The sequence below is a fragment of the Scomber scombrus genome, chromosome 7 (assembly GCF_963691925.1).
Source record: "Scomber scombrus chromosome 7, fScoSco1.1, whole genome shotgun sequence".
Taxonomy (NCBI): domain Eukaryota; kingdom Metazoa; phylum Chordata; class Actinopteri; order Scombriformes; family Scombridae; genus Scomber; species Scomber scombrus.
In genome coordinates this window covers 16,396,232-16,417,861 of record NC_084976.1, presented here as the reverse complement: position 1 = coordinate 16,417,861, position 21,630 = coordinate 16,396,232, and the positions used below count along the sequence as shown (strand labels likewise).

Here is a 21,630-nt window from a genome sequence, read left to right as displayed (position 1 = left end):
AAATGTTCTGTCTGTCTTAAAACAATTGTCAGGTGCACAAATTAACAATGAGAGATATTTTGCTTGCTGTAATCATTTCTCCAGTACTGACCATTAGAGGGTCCTTTCCTAATATTCTTGGGACAAAATCCACACTTCTTATTCTACGCAAAAATATATTTAAGAGTTTATCTGAAACTAGTATAATTTGTCAAATCAAGTGGATATCTTTTAAACTATACTTTGATTGTAGCTTAACAGGGAAGCACTGTCCAGGGAAACACAAAGAGGGATTTTTTTTACCAGAAAGACTGGATAATTGTGGAAAATAGCTACTTTATTTTAAATACATTTTTGCGCAGAATGAGATCTGTGGATTTTGTCCCCAATCACTTAAATTGTACGCACATTAGAAAGGGATCTGTTAACATCCAGTAAGAACAGGAGTAATTATTACATCGAGCTAAGCCTGTTTAAATGTTCATATGGACACCTGACTATTATGTTAAGACAGACGTGAAAAATGAAGAACCTATATCCTTCAAGAGTAAAACAGTGACAATGAGGTTTAAGTGCAGACTTTCAGCTGTGTGCTCAGACCACATGTCATTCATTTTGAACTGTGGAGGTAAACAGATGAATGTTCTTGGCTGGCAAAGTCAGTCACCTGATCAATCCAAATAAACTATTGTTTAAGATGCTCCCTAGTATTTATCTTAATCATGGCTTTAAATAGTAGCAGTTACTTTTCTTTGGGACACTAGTGCTAAAACTATTTTCTTTGGGACACTAGTGCTGACTACACTGGACATGTAATTTCTCATGCAATAACCAGATGTTTTAAAAGAAAAAATCATCAAAATTGCTGCAGTCTAATAGGAAGTGCCTGCTGATGTCTATGTATGTAATGTCTATGTTTAATTGCACAATTACTCTTAGTCTCCTAAACTTTGGGCACTATTTAAAAAATTGGCCACAATTTTCACACATTTCATCTGCTTTCAACATTAACACCCTTAAATTTAAAGGGCACTCCACCAACCTTACACATTGAGACCAGTCTACAAATCATGAGGATAACTACTCAGCTTGTGAAAACAGTTTTATGTCCTCTGTGGCTCTAGAGGGAACTTTTTATAATCGAGGAAAATTATCTTGGATTGGTATTAAAACTCAAAATTTACAACAGACAGCCTGCAAACTAGAAGCATAGAGTTTATAAGACATGTGAGGGTAAAATACAAGATGCCATTGAGTTGCATTATTCTTGAAGCTTAACCCACACTAGTAACTAAAATACCAACATGATCTCTCTCCTTTCTTCCCATTTATTACAAATCCCTCAATTTTATGGAAGTGCAATACTAAATCACTGGAGTACCCCTTTAAAGTTGGAAGTTGGCACTTTAACCTCATAATCATTGTTTAATATCATATGCCCTATGTTGAAGTATAGAGCCAACACAATAAAAAATACACTGAATATATTCACTTATTTACCACAATGGTGAGATATAACTTGGATGACTGGATTTAACAAATTATCCACTATAAAGGACGCAGACGCTAAGTTAAAGGATCAAATCGAGGGAGGAGCACTCCTCATTTAAACAAGGCAACAAAGGGCACAGGGCAAATTAGCAAATATAATCTCTTCATCATTTATTTATTCATTCTGTTTCTTGCATGCTGCTGAATTTAAAAGGTCAGGGACAGAAAAGTACCTGGTATTATTTTGAGCAAAACACAAAGGAACAGAGAAGCAATTGACAAACACGGGTGATTCATGGTGTAGAGGCTGGGTGCTTAATATAGCATACAGTTTACACAGTAGCATGATGAGTCATGACCCACCTGACACATGGCGTACACTTTGTACCTTTCCATATTTGTGGAAATCTTGTGTTCTGAATTATTTTAGCCAGTCCTAGTGTCTATTTCACACACTTGTTGGCAGGGTGTGAAATAACATAGATGACTGGTGCTAACACATCTGTCCATTTGGCTGTAAGAAAACTCTAATGACCCTATCTATGGTCAACACATCTGCAGGTTTGGCTGTGGTCGCTCTATATACTTGGTTTGGCTAGATTTCTAACTGGCTGTAATGATCTGGAGCAAACAAAGATACACAAACACTATCAGACAGTTGTACATAGACAAAGACAGACTAGGACGTACATGCAGATGCTTACACACACATCAAATGAATAAATTGGCGGGTACTGGCCATGGAGACATATTAAAGGCAGTCAAGGGAGATGCATTAGGGCTGGAAATATCTGCTCATTAACATTCTGCTTTCCTGTTTGGCAGTCCATGTGCATGTGTGTTCGCCTGTGCACAAGCGTGTCTGCCACTGAGATCTACAGGTCATTACAGTAACAAGCAAATTAGCCCTTAGGTCAGCTGTCATTAGCTACAGAAGAATGGCCAGAAATCACACCGCCAGACCCTCACAGCGCCAGACTCTCTCCACTTGTGCATTTGTGTCTGAAAGAGAATCACAGGAACACTTACGACAGGCAGAGACGAAAACAGAGCAGCAGATACATGTAAATAGACTGGGAGAGGAACAGAGCGGGAGGCAAACCGATTTGCTGAATTATTTTTTATCACAAATGGAATTGTTTCTATTCATTACTTTGGCCAAGTTAGAGTGATAATTATAGCTGAAGATAATTAAAGACTTAATTGGGCTTGATAAACAGTTATGCATTGTTTATTAAATTGTTCTCACAAGGCACAGTATCAATTAGAAGTTCTCTGAATTCATAAATGTCCCCCATTCACAGTTTGTCACTGTGTCCCTGTCTTCTCTTCTCTTCTCTTCTCTTCTCTTCTCTTCTCTTCTCTTCTCTTCTCTTCTCTTCTCTTCTCTTCTCTTCTCTTCTCTTCTCTTCTCTTCTCTTCTCTTCTCTTCTCTTCTCTTCTCGCCTCTCCTCTCCTCTCCTCTCCTCTCCTCTCCTCTCCTCTCCTCTCCTCTCCTCTCCTCTCCTCTCCTCTCCTCTTCTCTTCTCTTCTCTCTTTCTCTTCTGCACCAAGAACAATAATTGGAATTGAAAGTAAAACCTGAACTGAAAAAGGAAACATTGGCACTGAAACAAGTCCCACTTGAAACTAAAATCACTATCTTATTATTTTATACTTTTTTTTTTAGTTTTTTTTTTTGGCTTGTTTTTTGGGTTTTTTTACATTTTCAGTTTTAATGAAATGTAATGTAGTGAAATCTGTACATATAGAGAACCACGGGAAGCGCTGTTGTTCTAGTAGATTTAATCTATGAGGCCAACATTTATCTTCCGAAAGGAATTCAATCATACACCAAGAGCAAGTGGTAAATTACCAAAGAGCTGCACAGATCAGTTCATCAGATCATGTTCTTCCCAGGATGATGACACAGGACTCGGGATGCTGTTGCAAGATGACCAGCTGGTCACCCAGCCAGGCTAGTGGTTCCTCACATCTCCAGTAACATGTGATGATGTACATGATTCACAAACAAGCATTATTTGTATAAACTAATCACATATTGGAAATGTACATGGTTACTTTCTTGCCTGAAAAAACATTAAATCATAATAAAGTGACATATTAACAGTCCTAGAGGGAAAAGTACAACAGTCTGGCTCAAAATATCTGCCATGATGCCTACTGGGATAATGTATACTAGGTAATGTAGGCCCAGTAAGGGCCCTCCTCTCTATGTCAAAATGCTGACAGAAAATTTAAAACCTGCAACACTGAAAAAAAACCTGAAAAAAGACAGACATGGAGAACAATCTGAAGACTGATATTTAAAAAAACATCACAATGCAAAAATATCTAAATAAAATAAGATGATTGTAAGACGATTTTTTTAATATCCATGTTTTTTTTGGTTTTTTTTAGTTTACACAGTATGAGTCAGCTGATTGGCAGTCAGCCATTTTTGTCAACAACAAAATGTTTAATACTTTATATCGTACAATGGGTTTAACAGCAGCAAGAGTCAACTAGTAGAGCTGAAGAGAAGCAACATTTTTATAAAAAAAATTAAAAAGTCAAGCAGAACAGTCATAATAATCAAAATAACATATAAAAGGGTTTCATAAAGAGGCATGTTGCTAATTGACATGTAACCTTGTATGGCCCATGTTTGTATCAGTGTTATATCAACTGCAATTACTGTAACAATAGTTACCTCAAAGCTAGATCATTTCATGAAGTTTACTTTATTTTTCTGCCCCCATGCAGCTGAACTTAATAGATTATATTTGAACAGAGAGAATCTGATACCACCAGTTGTGTTGCTACTGGGCTCTGTTTTTCTCTCTACTTGGATTTATTATGCATGCTGTGTGTTGTTTTGTCCTTTTTTTTGTTGCTAGTTTAGATATGGTTTGAATTTTATACTGCACCAAGATTGTAATTAAAACATTTTTTGTTGCATTGCGGTTAAAACTTACCTCATCTGATCAGTTTCATCTCAGAACGTCCAAACCAACATATTATGTCTCAACCAAATATCCTGTTTTAACAGGAACTACGTCAAATTAAGGTGATAAAACTCTCAAAATGCTCTGTCAGGGTGACTTTACAGTAATATTCAATATTCAAGTCCAGCCATCCATGAAAATGCTGTTCAATATTTAATTACAACCCACAAGAAAGTGACCAGTGAAACGAGTGAAACAATTAAATAATCTCTTATGAAAGCACAGTAGGTAGCTGAATACTATTCTCATTTTTCAGTTTGATATAAATCATTAAATCATAAAAAAATGTTTAAACAATAAAAGGCTCAAGATATTTTCAAGTTATAAGTCATCCTCTAAGTTGTAGCCTTCAAATAAAAGAAGCTTAAGAGTATTTTGCACTCTATTTACTACAATGAGCATGATCATTTTTAAATTTTATTCATAGTGTTTTCTATCATTCTAGCTTTTGATTCCTAGATTTCATGACCAAAAAAGCAACGAAACGCCCATTTCAATTTGCTCTTTTGACTACAGTACTAAGTTAACTTCAAGTGAATGTCACAAAATCATATTTAGGGCAATCTGACTTTTTTTTTATAGAAAGAACAAATTATTTGGTATATTGTGCAGTTGCTGTTATGTGTGAGCAAGCAGCAATAAAGCTGCCTTTACCAAGAAAAAAGCAGTTTTAAGCAGTTGATGTGCATTAATCTAAAAAATTCATCCTCTCTCTCTTTCTCTACTGTAACAAATTTTGACCTACAGTCACCTCTCTGTCAACATCTCAAATTTTCCTCACAGATCAGCATTCTTGAAGGTCAAGATATCACCAAATGAAGAATTCTGAAAAACCTTTGGTATGATTATTTTATTATTGGAAGTCTCTGTGGAGTATGCTTACAACTACTTAAATGACAAAAAATATTGTTTGAAGTCATACCAAAGAAAAACCAAGAGAGCAGAATTAATAGGTGTGATGGCAGTGACAGGGTGATTGCATCAGAAAGGTGCTGCCACAGTTTCAATCTGCAGAGCTCCCAGAGGTTCCTCAAGAGACCTTTTCTTTCTGAGGAGATTTCCATGAATATATTGTATATCATTAGTTTCCAGTGCACACATTCTCAAAAGCTGACACACCACGTGTGTAAAACACTTTAAGCGTGACTTGTTCATTTCCACAGTAGCTCAAGACATTAAATTACATGCATGTGTTTCTGAAACTCCGGTCATGGTTCATAACGACTCTTATTTGTGCCATAATTTCGGCTATGAAGAGGAATAACATGCCACTTCTTTCACAATTGAGGATAAGCGGAAAGAGCCTGGAACCACATCACATTCACAAACACTCACACACATAATCAGGCAAACAATCACTGTCCATTCAGGCCTTTGGGTATCCATTGTGTTTTTTTCCCCTGCAAACAGATTTATGCTAGTGAGGAAAATTGAGGTCTGGATTAATTTAGCATTTTTATATCAGGTTGACAGACTGTGTGACTGTGCATGCATAAGTGTGAGTATTTGTGCTCAATGTATAGATGTATTTTGTGCATGTTGGTGCATAAGGGTAAAGTAAAAAATCATATGAGGTGTACGTTTAAAGCAAATTAAAGCCCTCATGTGTGACTTTAGTATTAATTATTAAATGGAGATTTGTAAGTCATAATGCCCCTGACATAAACAAATGACTTGTGAGTTAAAATACTCAAGTACACACACACATGCACAGAGAGAGAGAGAGAGAGAGAGAGAGAGAGAGAGAGAGAGAGAGAGAGAGAGAGAGAGAGAGAGAGAGAGAGAGAGAGAGAGAGAGAGAGAGAGAGAGAGAGAGAGAGAGAGAAAGAAGCACACATTTCTGCTTTGAAGCATTCATCTTTATGTACATACATCTCTCATTTCTGTATATATTTGAACTTTTTAGAATCATTACTGTGACAGAACACAGAGATGTGACAACAAAGGATTAGAGGGCACAAAGGCAAACCCACACAAAAATAAAGTCACGTATACACAAACACACATACAGGCTAATAATGAGCACAGGTATGAAGGCATTCACTTAAACAACTCCTGTGTAATCTTGCATAAGCCCAAAGGTTGACAAATACACACCATTAATTATTTCAATGTCATCACCCTGGCAGCACTCAGGGAAAGGCCGCTCTGGGTGATTGGATCATTTCTTGGTTGTGAGTTAAGCCTGCAAGGCAGATCGATACCATGGCACACTCTCACACTGACACGGGATCAATGTATATTACTTACCTTTCTGTGGCCTTGCCTCCTCTTCACCCATTTTGACTGCAGGCTATCTATGTGGAAATGGAACCAGCCAGAAGAAGGACAGTTTTTTCCCCCGCCTGTATATGTGTGTAAGTGTGTGTGAAGCAGCAAAATGCCTGCATATAGCATTTATAGAGTATGTGTGAAAACGGATGGCATGTACATCAGGGATTGTTAGACTCAGTGGTAATAATAATGTCGAGATGTTTGTTAATGTGCGCGTGCGCGTGTGTGTGTGTGTGAGTGAGGGCAGGCAGGAGTCATTTCTCCTCCTGCCTGCATTCCTATCCTTCCTCTCATTTCCTCTCACCTGTGTTCCAATGTGCAGTCACATTACTGAAGCAAATTGGGGCCAATAGACTCTGTCACTGCATGACCCAGGGCTCACCAAACAGAAAAGGAGCAAGTCAGAAAAAAAGAAAAAGGTAGATAGAGGGGGATAAAGAGAAAGATAAAGAAAAGGAGAAAAAGAGTGAGTTGGACAAGGGGGAAAAAAGGCTCCTTGAGAGCAGGCAAAAGAATGAGAAAGAGAAGCGGGAGATGAACTGAAGGAAGGAAAGAAGCAGAGAAGGAGAGAAAGAGAGACAGAAGTGACAACCTCAAATTAAATTCCCATCATGTCAGTGTAGAACAGAATTCAATAGTGTTTATTGGCAGCCCCTAGCCTGAGGGAAATTACATTCTGAAGCAGAGCATGGCATGAATGCACACACATCCCTGAACACACACGCGTGCGCACAAACATACACACGCACAGGCACGCACATCTATTGTACACAACGCTGCATGTCCTCGGACCAAGGGGGAAAAAAGCCCTCTGGCTGATGTGAGCATGCAGACAAGCGATATATCCCCTGAGGTCTATGTGCCATTTGCGCAGTGCATGTGTATCTGTCTGTCCATGTGCTATTTACGTGCCTTTACAGGTGAATATGTTTGTGTATTTGTCTGAAACTTTTTCACATGCACAATTTTTCCTGTGCACAAAAGTTGTGAATATTAGATGCTCAGTTTTTTGTCTGTCAGCCTCAATTGCCACTTTGCAGTCAGACTATTTCCATTATAGTACATAAGCAGGTTTCTATTATAGTGAATGTGTGTCCCCAGGTTCGAGTTGCCATGAGCACAGGGTTTCAGTGCCTTTGTCCAACCTCCAGCAGCAACGGCAAAGGCAGAGTTCTTTAATGGGAAGCCGTTTAACAGTTTTATGCAGAGCACATGTAGAGGCTATTACTGTTGATGTCTCTGGGATGCAGATTTGCTCTAAATGGCTAACAATCTGCCATTCTTTCGACCCTCCTCCCCCACTCCCCTTCCTTTCTTTCTGTTCCCCTCTAGCCCTTTATGTCTTTTTCTGTTTATGCCTCTATCTCGAGCCTCTCATTTCTCTTCTTCAATCCCTCCAACGCTCTCACTCATTCTCTCTGTCTCTCTTTTTCTCCAGGAGCGTGCAGAGAGAGCTTTGGGCTGCTCAGTGGAGGATCTGAAGGCTCTTTTCTACTGTGAGCTGTGTGACAAGCAGTACCTCAGACACCAGGAGTTTGACAACCACATCAACTCCTACGACCATGCACACAAGCAGGTACACGAGATGCACCTGCACTACCCACACACCATAGTAGCGGCACACAAATAGACACACAAACAGGCATTTTTTTATGATCTCTTGTCATAGAATTTGGGAGTGTTAATATCCTCTGGGTTGACGGAAAGCTACTTTACATTTCCATGTCAATCTGTCCATTGGGTAGAGTTTCACAGTAGGAGGGTGACAACCATATCATCTGTTACAAGCACACACAGAGAGGTGGAACACCTCAACTCAAAGCAGACACAAACACACACATACAGTGTATAGCACTGTATTTGTACTTCAACTTTCTATTTTAACATGCTAATAAGAAGATCAACTTTTTTTTCCTTTAAACATCCTTTCTTTCTTATCTTCTGACCTTAAAAACGCAATAGAAAAGTATTTGCTTTGCCATAAATGGAGTCTAAACGTGTGATAGTGATAAAATACAGACATAACCATAAAGCTTTGTTAATACACTATACAAGAAAATATGTCACATTGTGTTTTATTAGCTGCGCGAAAAATATATATTTATTTTGTTTGCCACAAACTCATGCACAGTATGCCATCTTCATTGTGAAATGTATTTATGTTATCAGATTGACCCCATAGTGGTCTAACTAACTATATTCTGATGAAAATGTTGTTTAAAAACTCCAATAACAGAAAGCAAAATAGAGATATTGGGATTTGGTAGGGATAATGGTACATAGAAAGCACTTCTTATAAAATTTGGGAAAGTCATGAAGTATCCAGGTGATGTGATCATGCTTATTGTGTTTATTAACTGTTAAAAAATATTGTCTTATTATCTCTGCACCAAATCAAAAAATAACCAAAGTAACCAAGATGAAAATGAAATGTAAAGTAAATCATATTTTGCACAGTATTACTTAATCTCCAAATTGCAAATTTAGAGGACTTGTACGTATGTATCTGGTAGTAGAAGATGCTGCTAATAATTCACTTTGTTCTTCAATTTGTCCTTCCTTTAAAAGAAAAATAAATATTCTGTACCAAATAAAACATGGAGCTATTAGTCATAGCTGAAGTATGATTCTATTATTCCGGTTTGGACAAGATGAGGCCAATGGACCATTAGGAAAAGGCCCAGCAGCAGGTTCTCTCCTGCATTCTGCTTTCATTTCCATTTTCATACACAACATCCACTCTGGACTAACAGGCTGAAGGTTCTGCTGATCCTACAGCTATCTGTTGTAATGCCAAGACATACACTCACATACAAAAACATACAGACATGCACTTACCCGTGTACACACTCGTTCTCAAATACAGGCAATCTCTCAACCAAGCCAAGTCGCTTCCCACTTCTGAACGCCCACACTGTGCAACATGAAATAAACATTAAATAAGACTGTTCCTTCAATGTCATTGTTCTTTGAAAATGAATTGAAGCAACTGCAGGCCAATGTTAATGCTTTGTTTTAGCCAGCGGCATGCACATGAAACAAGCTGCATGAGGCACCGAGCTGACAGTAGCCACTGGCACTGTGGGAACACACGCACACACACACATACAGGCATGCATGCACTCTCTGCCTACCGAGCAGACAACAGATGAAATTCTAGCTGAAGACAGCTTCCCTGCAGGAGTATTGGCTTTGGAGAATGGAAACTGATTGCGTTTGCTCTGTCTCCTTTCCTTGTCATCGATTCAGGGATAAACATGTCTGAATACAGTGCTTTATCAGCATTTACTGCTGATTACAGAAATTGCTCATTACAACTGAATTACACTCCCTTTTAAATAAACTAGCAATCAGCCCATTAGCATGCCCTCTGACATGCTACCTAAGAATAAATCATCCCTTATTCCAAGGCTCTAGTGGATATGAATCAACTCTCACTCATCCATAGTTGCCTCAGCCTGAGCTCCTCCTTAACATATCTAAAGGAATATTGATCGAGGCTTTGACAGACCGATTGAGCTTCACAGCACATAGCTAGACAGGCATGTTGGAGAGCAGGGGTAATATCACTTCCTGCTGTTGGGGACATGACATCATCTTTAAAGACAAAAGTCAAGTGGGAAACGGAAATACCTCTGCCCTCTGTGCTTAGTCAAAAAAGCTATGCATGCAATATTTTCTTTTGGCTCTAAATATACAATAGCTGCAGGTTTGCCTAGAGTGGGGCTTGTTTTTAACAGAGAACAATAACCTGGCAGAGTGCAAATGCTAGAGGAGGGAGCAAGTATTCATTTTCATATATTCCATCTATTATAGACTGTTCCCTTTCTCAGTCATTGCCATGGACGGATACAGTACAACGACTCTGATATTTTCTTCCTCCTCTATCCTGGCTCTGTCCGCAGTAGTTCATTATGTATGCTCTCTGCTTGAACATGATTAATATTTCCCATAGAATAAATCTGGCATCAAAGTGCCTTAAAGCTCCTTACCGCACACTAAAACAAACACACACACACACACACACACACACACTTATGATCACATACATATATAATGCACAGGTTCCTATACTGTAAGACATGTATGTTTAAGGAATACAAACCCAAAAGTACTGCTCCGTTGGCACATACTTAATGCTGTCTTCAGTGAGCTGACAGTAGGATGTTAAGCATCAAGTGATAATGTAAAAAGACACCCACTTGTGTAAGACTCAGCAGAGATTAACCTGACGACTGTCATCTCCTGCATAAGATCTGGGTGTGAAAGAGAGTAAGTGTATTTATAAATCTGATGTCTGAGGGGCTAATCTGATGTGTGCGTGTGTGAGTGTGCGTGTGAGATACGTCCTGTATGGGTGGATAATAGTGTAACATAATCTAAAAGTGAGAGTGGTGTAATCCTGTTGCAATTTATGCTGCAGGATAAATTCACAAATATATAAAATAAACAACAAATCCCAAAAGTACAAGCCATGGCTGGATTGCACACTGAGGTGGCTATACAGTGAAGTATAAATAAGAATAAGACAGGAGATAGGAAGGATGGTGGTGCACGATACTGAAGCTATTCCCAAACTCCTGAGTCCCTCTTTAGCCTTTAGACACACATACACAGACAAAATAAACCCACCAACATGCACACACACACACACACACACACACACACACACCTGCCAAGCATGGATAAAGGAGGGATTAAAGTGTGTCAGAAAAGGAAACCGGGGAGAAAGGCATGAATCATTGTTTCCCTGAGAGGACTGGCACACCTATGGCTTCAGACACATAGTTTCACACAAATAACACACACACACACACACACACACACACACACACACACACACACACACACACAAACACAAACAGAGCTAATTGTTTTTTTCTGCACTGCAATGCAGGTGAGGACCCACCAGTTTGTTCAAAACTAAATCAGTTTTACTTACGCCGTAGTTCCTTGTTATGTTGTGTATCTTGCGCGTGTCTGAAATGCTAACACGCACGCACACACGCACACACACACACACACACACACACACACATACACACACACACACACACACACACACACACACACACACACACACACACATACATACGTACACTCAGCACATAAAATAGTGCAACATTTTCCAACTGAAATCTCTAGCCTTTATGATGTCTCTCATGGTTTATACAGCCAGTGATTAGTGGCTGTGCCTTTGAGTTTGGTGATGTGTAATTTCAATCAACAAAGCAATGCCTTTGGTGCACTCCAACTCAAAAGCAGATGTCACTGGTTCAAAAGCTGTGATGACTGACGAATGGTTGATCATTTCAGGAATTTCAGTGGCATTCCACTTGATTGAAGAGGGCATAGCAAAGAGTAAAATGTCAGTCCAACAGATTTAGAAATAGCATCATCATCATTAAATCACTCACGTCACTCATCTCAACAGCATCTGTAATCTACTATTCATCAGTTGGGTTGTGTTTGCTCTCAAGCTACATGAGACGCTTTCTTCCGGGCTGAATGGAGTTAATTGGACACGAGCTTTGGAGAACATCTGCAAATGCTACTGACTGATGCGTATAGTTTGAAAGACAGCTGCCAGCAGAGAGTTTCCTAAAACTAATCTCTTGCTCACTAGTCTCTCCTTTTGGTCCCACTCTCACACCTCCCTGCTCACTCACTACCCCCCACCCCGCACATACTCTTTCTGTCTCTTCATATATCTATAATATATAATATAATTTTTATATCCTGCAGAGGCTGAAGGAACTCAAGCACAGGGAGTTTGCGCGCAATGTGGCCTCAAAATCATGGAAGGACCAGCGCAAACAGGACAAGGCTATCAGACGGCTGCACCAGCTAGCACAGCTGCAACAGGAAACTCAGCGGTGAGTGGGAGGAGTGTGCATTTGTGTGTGTGTCCGTGGCAGTGTGTGTATGTAATGAGACCAGGGGCAAGAGTCCAGAGGGATAAGAATGCGTCACATCCAGTCAACGTTTCTTAGATTTGATGGATGCATCCACAGATGTGAGAGCACTCGGTTGGCCTAGATAGGCCACAGGTGAAGTAAATATAACATGAAGACACATTTTTGCTGACACTTTGAAAGTAGATGATTTGTAGGAGGAGGAGATTGAGTTTTAGAGTAAGATTGAATAGCAGAATAAAAGCTTTTTTTGGGAATAAAATGGAGAGAAAAAAAGCAGAAAGATTGAAGTTGCCTTCAGGTTTGCACACCTAAAGCAATCAAAACAGCTGATATAAAAACAATGCATCATAATAATCAACTTGATTGCACCTATTCCCTCTGCAATTAAATGTGTTTTCAGGGGGTGTTATGTGAAGGGCATCACTATGGCTACCAATAACATGCATCTGCTTTCTTTCTTTTTCTTGGTATTTATGTTACAAGTATCACAATAGCCATATCCCTGTATAATGACATACCTGCGCATACAGTACATAGTTGTCTTGATGTCTCTGGATGCTTTCACAATGCCATTAGTCATGCTTATCCAGAAAAAATTCTAGGCTGAATTCAATTGAACTGAACCAAGGTAAAGTTAAGTAAAATCAACTAAAATGAACTATATTTGTTTTGTCACCTCCTGTTGCAGAGTCCCAGGGAGGTCTTATGGTCTTAGAAGTGCAGTCCAGGTTGTGAGCCAGCAGCTACATAGAGACATGGACCAAAGGGACCACAGCCCTGAGGACAAATCTGAACCCTTCAACCACAGCCTGAGGCCCTCGGCTACACAACCCAAGAAAACTCCTTTACTTCACCAGCCAGAAGATCCTTGCAAATCCTATCCGCAAATACCGCTGGCCACTCTTACAGATTCCCCACTAACCACACATCCAGCATCCAATACAGACCCTCCTGCAGTGAACCCCGATTTTCGCCATGGCTTGTATTCCCAGCTGCCACTCCCTGGGCAGGGGAGAATAGGAGGCAGGCTAGGGGTGTCTTTCTGCTTCTCACGGAGGGGGCCCAGGCTGGAGCCTTCCGCCTCTGTCTTCTCCGACCAAGAGGAAGAGGAGAGAGAGAAGAGGGAACAAATGAAAGAAAGAATAAAGGGAATAATGGAAGATATAGACAGGGAAATTGGGGCAGCAGAGGAGAGGAAACATGGTGAGGGTGCAGAGCCGAAGTCCAGCTCTGACAGTATTGGACTGAGCGACATGCTGACAATCCCCAGAGAGGCTGTGAGAGAAGAGGAGGAAATTGAAAAAAGACACACAATGAAAGAACACTCTCCCATTTCCACCGCAGTACCTGATAATCAGAGCCATGATATACCATTTTTGGTATCACAAACCCAGGTGAAAATGAGGGGCCCACCACTGGCAGGGGCACACATAGACTCCAAACATATAGATAGTGAGACAGAGAGAAAGCAAGAAACAGAGCAAGGGAACAAGGACACTCCGTATGTGTGTGTGGTCGGGAAAGATGGCTCTACTTGTCTGAGATGGCCCCTCAGATTGCTTAAGTTCACCAAGTCTCAACCATACATCTCTTACAGCTGCAGCCCGCTCTGTTCAAATACCCAACAATCAGAACAACGCACAGAGGATCAGCAGGAGTCACAACGAAATCCATTATGCACTCTCTCAGATGAATCAAATTCATGTGCGCCAGCTATTCTTACACCAGACTCTAACTCCTGTCTACAAAGACAGACAAGACATGAGCTGAGAGTACACAGACAGAAAAACGCTGAGGAGAATGTCATGGCAGAGCCATATGTCGATGTGGAGAGAGAAGCACACCTGTTAATAAAGAACAAAAACATTTCAGCACCAGAAAGAGGGCAAGGCATGGAAAGTATGGAGAATTGTGTAAGGGCACTCTCCCATCCATTTGACCCTGCTCATAGTGACAGTTCTGACACAAACTCCCAGAATCCTCTAGGAGGCAGATTAGGGGGTACAAGAAGGATCAGGGAGAGAGCCATCACAGCCCTGAGCTGTAAATTAGAGTCTGTCACCCAGCCTGGCACACAGAGGATATGCATCAGCCCATCCAGGTGTGAGTGTGGGAGTGAGACAATGTGTGAGTGTGCCAGTGCTCTGCAGCCGTACGTGGGTGTCTCAGAAGTGTCACGCAAAGAGAGGATAGCCGGCACAAAGAAACGCAAGCTGGGAAAGAGGAAGAGGGGCCAGAAGGAAAAAGCTTCAAACAGGCGGCAATCAGCAAGGTGCAAAGTGAGGAGTGTTGTCTCTACAGTCTCCACTGGCAGAGATAGAAGAGGAGAAGCTGGAGGGAGCTGGGGGAAGAAAAGGAGGCAAAGGGAGACTGGAGAGATGAAGAGGAGGAGGAGGGGGGTGCAGAGAGCAGGGAGCAGCTGTCTCCTGGGGAGATGTGAGGCTGAGCCAGTATCTGTCTCTGTCAGGAAGAGGAGGCCTCACAGGAGCCACAGCTCTGAATCCCAGTCACAGCCAGACAGAGAGCAGGCAGAACACTGCAGTGCCTACTCCCAGCTCACCAGACACACAGCAGACAGAGACACAGAAGGGGAGGGAAAGCGAGACAGAGGTGCGGTGACTTTTCCCTGGCGGTCTCACTTCTCCATACATTCCTTCTCACCAGGATGTAACTCAAAGCTGTTTTGGGAAAGGGGTCACCATAGCAACCCCAGGAGTTTCATTGACTGCAGTTACCCTGACAACAGCTGTGGTAGCAGCCCAGCGAGAAAGAGAAAACTCCTCCACAGGGACAGGAAATTCATTCATAGTAACAGGAAGAGTTCGAGGCATCATGAAGTCTGGGGGGAGACAGATAGGGAGAGGAATATGGCAGGGCGCACAGGTTGCAGGGACAGAGGCCTGATTTCAGATACAGAAAAGTGGGAGTGGATGAGAGGGAGCTGTCCTGGAGCTAGTGAGGAGGCCAGGCCAAGGGCTGAATTGAGATCAAGAAACAGAGCAGTAGAGTGGGATCGAATGAGTAGGTTCAGCCCCAGTCCTAGCAGCAGGGGGAGGAGGAGCAGAAATGTAAGCACAGAAGACATAGACTGGGACAGGTGCAGTATGGACAGGTGGACATGGGGCAGCAGTGACAACTGGGAAGACAGGGGGACACACAGGTCTAGGTCAGGCTCTAGGACAGGGGCAGACAGCAGAGACAGCCCGGACCGGAGGTGTGCAGGCACCATACACTCAAGCTCTAGACACTTATCTAGTCCTGAGTGGTGGACAAGCAGGCAGATCTACAGCAGATGTCACAGTCCGCGCTCCTGCAGCCCCTGCAGCCCCTGCAGCAGTACCAGCATGTCCGAGCTGAGCTGGGAGTGGAGCAGGAGCAGCACCTGCTCAGGAATCACAGTGGATGATGGGTTGACAGTTAGTTCCTGCAGGATGTCTTCAGGAGGTCCGGGACTCTCAACTGAGGCCCCTCAGGACGCAAAGAAGCAGAGCAGCACCACATCCACTTCATCTGTCTTCACTTCCAGCTCCTTTGGTCACTCCTCGCCCCACAGATCCTCATTTGTTCCCACAGTCCCAGATCTCAACACACCCTATGGTGACAGCAGTCCTTCACAGCTTAAGGACCCTAATTCACAGCCTGACCTCAGCCATGGTCCTTCTGCCCCTATCACCACATGCAGCTCAGGCACATCCCCCCCAAGACAATCCCCCAGTAATTCTGTGCCACAGAAACCAGCCAGGACGTTGCTTCTCCCTCTTATAGGGAAACTACCTGCAATCCAGAGAAAGGCTAAGAGGAAAAAGGGGCTGCTGGAGAAAAGTCCAGAGAAGGAGGAAGAGGAAGAGGGGGAGGCAAGGGGTAGTACAGTTGATATCAGAGCAGCCATCAACAGTCAAAAATGTCCTCTGGATATTGTTGAGTCAAACCCCAGCAGCATGCCAAATCTCTGCCTGTCAAAGATTAGGACTGATGACAAACAGACAGGTGGAGAGACAGCTCAGCCAATCAGCTTTACTGCAGAGGAGATGGACAAATATCGCCTCCTGCAAGAGCAGGCACGAGAGCACATGCAGAAAGTCCTGGAACAGACGCAAGAGAGAGCAGATATACACATAGAGACAAACTACACACACACCGCACATATAGAGAACTGTGGGACTTCAGAAGAGCAATACACACCTGCAACCTTGCACAACCCTCCACAGCCTCAAACGCAATCACTTCACAGAGACACAATGCAAACACAAGCACAGCACAGCCTTCAAGTTAGTCTCCCACTTTCACACGTGAGCCCACAAGAAAACTATACTCATCCTGTAGCTTTGGGGGTCCGCAACCTCCCCCCTCTTCCGCTGTCTCCCCCCCTCTCCAGCATCCATCATATCATTTTACAACACTCAGCCCTCTCCATGCCACCCTCCTCCTCCTCCTCCTCCTCTTCCGCCTCACCTCCCTGTCCTGCCATCCACCCACACCCAGCTCGGCTCCCTCATCCACTTCCCCCTCTAAACCCGTCACTACCTCATCACCTTCACTTCTCTCCCTTCTCCATCTCTTCCCTGTTTCCCTCCATCCTGCTGTCCCATCACCCCATCCCTCTCCTCCCTCCGTCCCCTACTTTCCATGCTCCTCTCTCCCCAGTAGCCCTGCAACCTTTGAACCCACAGCCTTTCATGGACAGAGCATGGCCAGTGAGGTTTCAACAGAAGGCGTTATGATTTTCACAGAGTGGCTGCCATGTTTATTAATCTTCCTTGGCAACACAGACTAGACAGAGAGAGAGCGAAAAAGAAAGAGAGAGGATTTTTTTTTTTTGGTTTGGACAAAAGCCTGCTTTTTGAAATGGGAATGTATCAGTGCTTTTACAAGCTTCAGCTCCATCTCTTATTCACATATGCCCTCACACACTCATACACGTGTGCATATGCACTAACAGTCCCACTATTGACTGTTTTCAAATGAAATTTTATTTCTCCATTTAGCCTCTGCTGTGTTGCAGTAGACAGTGAGAAAACTGACTTTGATCCTTTGCTTTTTCCATCATTTCCCATTCAGGCTCAGAATAAAGAAAAAGACACACCTGCTATTCAAAGACAAGCATGGTCTTGTGTCATCCTCTCTTTTTCCTTTTGAACCACAGGCAGACTAGCTGCCTTTTGAAGTATCCTTCATGCCAGGGACAGAGGGGCAAGAGAGAGCGATAATACTATTCCCTTATCTCCATTTCATACAGTTTATCTGAGTTAAAGTGTGACTTTCAACAAACATAAATAACGTTCCAGGGCACAGCAAAGCCATTTTAACCTTGGTGTATACTGTATAGTTAGAGGTAATTCTGGATTGACACACATACACACACAGTAGAAATGGACAACAACTAATTTACATATCTGACACATGTAAAGACCTGTTTTGTCTCTATAGTGTATATATTCTGACAGTGAGTGATAACATTAGAATCATGGGAAACAATAAAATAAAAGGTTAATTTAACCATGACTGGTTGTACAATGCTTATTTCACACCCTACAGCCTCAGTGATACAAATATTTATATGTGACATGATACTTTTTTTCCCCCACACAGCATTTATAACATATCAGTTGTTGTTGAGACAGTGATGAATTAATCTGATCTGTTACATTAAAACTTGGATGAAAATAAATGCTTTTTATTATTCTGTCTGATTCATGTTGATCGTGCAACATGTTGCAACAAATTCCGCATAAAGAATTAATACAGTGTGGTTTACCACTTCTCAGAGTGTGGCCCAGAATTCATAGGAATCTTGTGAAAATATTACAGAGCAGTGTGGTTCCCCATTTGTACTTGCTTGTGATCCCTTAATATGAAGCAATGTCTACCTACCACCCCTTTGTCACAGGGTGCATGTCAAAAAGTTGTGAGTAGGTCAATCAAAGGGTGATTGTCTCTTATCAGACTGCTTTATTGGAAGAATTGTTGAAGGTCTGATTAGTTAAAACTGCTGTACTTCAGGAACAAAAGCAAAGACTAGAGGAAAGTTTATACAATACACATAATATCTTACAGCAGAATTTTAATTATCGTATGTATGTATTTACATGTGTAAACTGATCTTTAAAAGTTTGTTTTATGATCACCATTTTTAAAATATCGAGGAATAGGTCTGAAGATGTTATTGTCAGTCATAAAGAGTTACACACTGCCCTTTAAAAAGCACCATATTGTTTTAATACTATGCTATTACCCCCTTTTATTGCCAAAAACATAAATAATTTTGTCAAAACAGGCACATTTATTTAAACATTGCAATATAATGTCCAGTTTGACCTTTGGTTCACTGTTTTGGGGATGACCAAAGCCCAAAGTCAAAAACTATCCTTTCTGTTTCAGAACAACAGATACTTAATCTACACCAGACACATGTTGTTTTTGAGTATCATGCATCTAGGTAAAAGGCCAAAACAAAAAAAACTTCTTTGTATCATTAATGAAACATTGATGAGTGTCTTTCCTGCATGTCTTGCCAAGGGTCATGGTGGTTAGTAACTGTTGCTATGCATCCTGGCCTGGTGATTGGTGAAGGCGCAGATGTATTTAAGCGGCTTGCCAAACAGTTGATCATTGCAGCAGCCGGCACTCAGGGAGCAGAACACAGAAGAGAACAGAGCGGCATCCAGATGGTCTATGGACTTTGACTACCCAGAGTGCTTTGAGAGATTGGATTGATTTGCCCTCCGTGATATCAGTGAACACAGCCCAGCACGCAGGGGGGGCTACAGCAAGGGGTGACATAAATACAGACACAAAAACAAGACACAGTCCTGAGGTGTTGGATAGAAATATAAGTCAAGCCCTGCAGAAATTCAGTAATTAGAGCACAATTCATCTTTCTCCTCCTTGTGACCCCTGAGCTTGTGAGTGTGTGGGTAAATGTGAGTTTGAGAGAAACAGAGAATCCCTATCTCTCTCCACAGGACAGGAGATAAAACAGACTGTGTGAAATATAGAGCAGCAATAATTAGCAGCTGTTACAGCATCAAACCTCTCTATCTCTACCTCTTCCTCTCTCCGACACACACACACACACGCACACACAAACACGCACACACAACTGCTCTGTTCTTTATCCGAGTTAATTTCTAGATACTCAAATGTGCTGCAACAGTCTTTCAAGAGTGATAATCAGCAGATCACACAAAAGCAACCCACTCCAGTGTTGCCTTCCATCTTCTCTGCAGTTCATATCCACTATAACTACTCACACATTTTAGCAAGAAAATGCTAAAACTTTCACTGACAAAAACACAATACATAAAAGCACAGGTCAGCTGAAGAAACAGCAAAGAACATAACAAGCAAACTTATCCATGGATAGGTAATGCCAGGGGCTTGTACTTTATTGTAGCATAACATATATAACACACACACACACACACACAAGGATCATGTGGAAATTAGAAATCACAATATCACTGTATTTTCCGTCAGTGACTGATTAAATCATTACCTAAGCCCTGAGCTTCACCCCCTGCTGTGCTCATATTTTGCTGTTGTGTGTACAATTGTGTACGCGCTTGGGAGTATTTGTGTGCGCATGCACAAGTGTGAGTTGATTTATGATCGAGAGAGAGCGGTTTCCTCAGTCAATCGCTCCTGTGAATTAATGAAGTATAAAAACTAAAGCTGGCACTCAGTGCTGGGGCAGCATCACTCCTATTGGCACCACATTTGATTGTTAGATTGTGGGTATAGATTGCATTGAGCAAAAAGAGCCCCTCACGGCTACTGAGGCGATCCATCGACCCAAATTGCAATGATGTATAAATGAGACACTTCAAATCGCTTGCTCTCTCCCTTTCTTGCCTTTTTTGCGGTCTCCCCTCCTACCATCCTCTTTTAATTCAACCAGGTCAGTGGGGCTGCATTCAGTTCCCCTGGCTGTTCTCTAACTGCACAGAAGAAAAGGCACCATTATAGTTTGTCCTCTCAATTCCCCTCATTCAGTCCCCACATCTTTTACATATTTGAATATTGTTGTATCACACAGATCTTAACAGCACAATGTGCTTTGCGGTATTATTATTAGGTAGAAAAAGCCTCTTCCCATACCTTTTCTCTCCCAGTGACATTCATTAAAAGTTTTCTTGAGTTGTGGCAGATTGTGACATACAGTACCAGGCTGTTCCACTTCAATTTACATCTTCTTACTGAATCTCTGCAGCTCTTAGGAACAGTAGTTATCCTAACAGTCAGAATAATATTCTTACTGTTCTAAGCCACCAAATGACATTCAAAAGCTACAAGTGAAAATAAAGCTGAAAAGGTTTGAGCTGCTTAAGATTAGAATGTGTTAACTGAACAGAAACTCTAGTTTGCGTTAGCTGAATAGTCAGGTGTCTTCTTAGACATATCATTTGATCATACACTATAATACTATATGGTTGATGTATCACTTTAACTTTTGTGAGCGTTTGAACTCCCGTAAAGGTTCAGTTCAAAGAGTAATCTGTCACCACTGATGTGTCAAGAGGCACTGCAGTTGCTACAGGTGCAATATACTGTATGGTAAGCTAAATGCCTTCAGGATGTTTTTAGAGCTTTTACATCAAAAGATATATTGTGCATGATTCAGAATCAGAAAAAGGACCGTTATCCTATAAAAAAAAAAGTCTATTTTGGGTTTCCTTTATGTCTGGCTCTCTTGTTGGGGAGATACTTGTTTTGTGTAGGACTTGTATTATGCAGAAATAACTGTGAATTCTGTTTTACAATGGATTTAAGGATTAGAGGAGGTAGTGGGCTTGGTGATACTCTTAAACTTGGCACCGTCGCCCAAGGACATGACACTGTCAGCACATTGCTTACACTCATCTGCACACACACACACACACACACACACACACACACACACACACACACACACACACACACACACACACACACACACACACACACACACACACACACACACACACACACACACACACACACAC

At 41.6% G+C, this 21,630-nt stretch overlaps 1 protein-coding gene across 1 annotated transcript in view; it reads left to right on the top strand.

Annotated features, from left to right (window-relative positions):
• The window catches only part of LOC133983423 (G patch domain-containing protein 8), a 44,043-nt gene extending 26,115 nt beyond the window's left edge, over positions 1-17,928 (top strand). The window contains exons 3-6 of the mRNA XM_062422498.1: positions 8,170-8,307; positions 12,477-12,607; positions 13,338-15,457; positions 15,503-17,928. Of these exons, the coding sequence (XP_062278482.1) occupies positions 8,170-8,307; positions 12,477-12,607; positions 13,338-15,457; positions 15,503-17,370 (4,257 nt within the window). The 3' untranslated portion in view covers positions 17,371-17,928. The remainder of the gene's footprint in view (positions 1-8,169; positions 8,308-12,476; positions 12,608-13,337; positions 15,458-15,502) is intronic.
• The last annotated feature ends 3,702 nt before the right edge of the window (positions 17,929-21,630 follow it).